This window comes from Triticum dicoccoides, chromosome 3B, assembly GCF_002162155.2.
Source record: "Triticum dicoccoides isolate Atlit2015 ecotype Zavitan chromosome 3B, WEW_v2.0, whole genome shotgun sequence".
NCBI lineage: Eukaryota > Viridiplantae > Streptophyta > Magnoliopsida > Poales > Poaceae > Triticum > Triticum dicoccoides.
This window is the reverse complement of record NC_041385.1, coordinates 821,570,831-821,571,777: the sequence shown is the minus strand read 5'-3', so window position 1 is coordinate 821,571,777 and position 947 is coordinate 821,570,831. Positions and strand designations below refer to the sequence as shown.

General features: G+C 45.8%; 1 protein-coding gene across 1 annotated transcript; it reads right to left on the bottom strand.

Moving 5' to 3' along the window:
• Positions 1-249: 249 nt before the first annotated feature.
• Positions 250-939, bottom strand: LOC119282487. The gene is made up of 2 exons (XM_037562707.1): positions 729-939; positions 250-608 (listed from the first exon to the last, which is right to left on the bottom strand). The coding sequence occupies exons 1-2, from the start codon at positions 844-846 to the stop codon at positions 349-351; spliced, it is 378 nt and encodes a 125-aa protein (XP_037418604.1). The 5' UTR covers positions 847-939; the 3' UTR covers positions 250-348.
• Positions 940-947: the final 8 nt, after the last annotated feature.

The following is a 947-nucleotide window of genomic DNA, read 5'->3' as shown; positions in this document are numbered from 1 at the left end:
CGTTTTTAGGGAAGCGCTAATCGGCTAATCAATCACACATCAATGACAGGAGTTCAGGCCACGGGAGTTCAGGCCAGGACTAATAGCAAATGAGGACAACGAATGGCTTTAGTATGGGCCTTCCTTGTTTGCAAGGCTTTACGTATGGTGGTGCTTTACCATTTACCATCACCGCGGAGGAGGCAGATGGCAAATGGTTGATCACTTTGCTTCCGTCGTTAACGAAAGAGCTAGCAATTAACAAGTTCAAGGTTCACACTAATCCACACCCAACTATTCTCGTTAACTACTGTATCCAGCTTTCTCCAAACATTTCTACATAATAATTCAAAGCATGAATAAACCTAGCTAGCACAGAGGAACACCGGCGGTCCATTCAGCACGCCTTCCAGTAGAGGACCTTTGCATGACCTCTTCTTTCTTGCCCATCCTCTGCAAGACCTTGGCAAGCTCGACGTCCCTCTCGGAGTCGAAGTACAAAAAGTCCGTGTTTAGTATGCCTTCTGTGTCATCTAGTCCGCCATGAGTAATGTCGCGTGAGAAATAGTCGATGGAGTCATCCGGATAGGCGAGCTTACGTGCGGACTCCTGGCCGTAGTAGCAACGACCTGTTGGCAGAGCCAAATTTGCACCAAATGAACACACATTTATTTTGAGAAGTTTGCACTCCTTAAATACTTGAGAACTCAACATATTAAGGTTGAAAAGCCTACTTATTTCGTACTTACCCATGGTATACGGTTGGGGCAGAGGGCAGCATACGGAAGGCTTTGACTGATCTTGATATGCCCACCAAAACTCGGCAAAGAAAAGTGTGTTCTTGGATGTCGATTTGGTAGCTGCCATGAAATTGACGTGGTAGCATTGATCCTGGTGACCGGTTAATGTTACGGCTACACCGCATATAAAATCCAAATCATATTTTGTTTCTGAAGGATGGCGACGCG

Coding starts and splice junctions, on each gene's coding strand:
- LOC119282487 (XM_037562707.1), bottom strand. CDS start 846: ATGGCAGCTACCAAATCGACATCCAAGAACACACTTTTCTTTGCCGAG. Junction 609..728: donor GCCCCAACCGTATACCATGG/GTAAGTACGAAA, acceptor CTCTGCCAACAG/GTCGTTGCTACTACGGCCAG.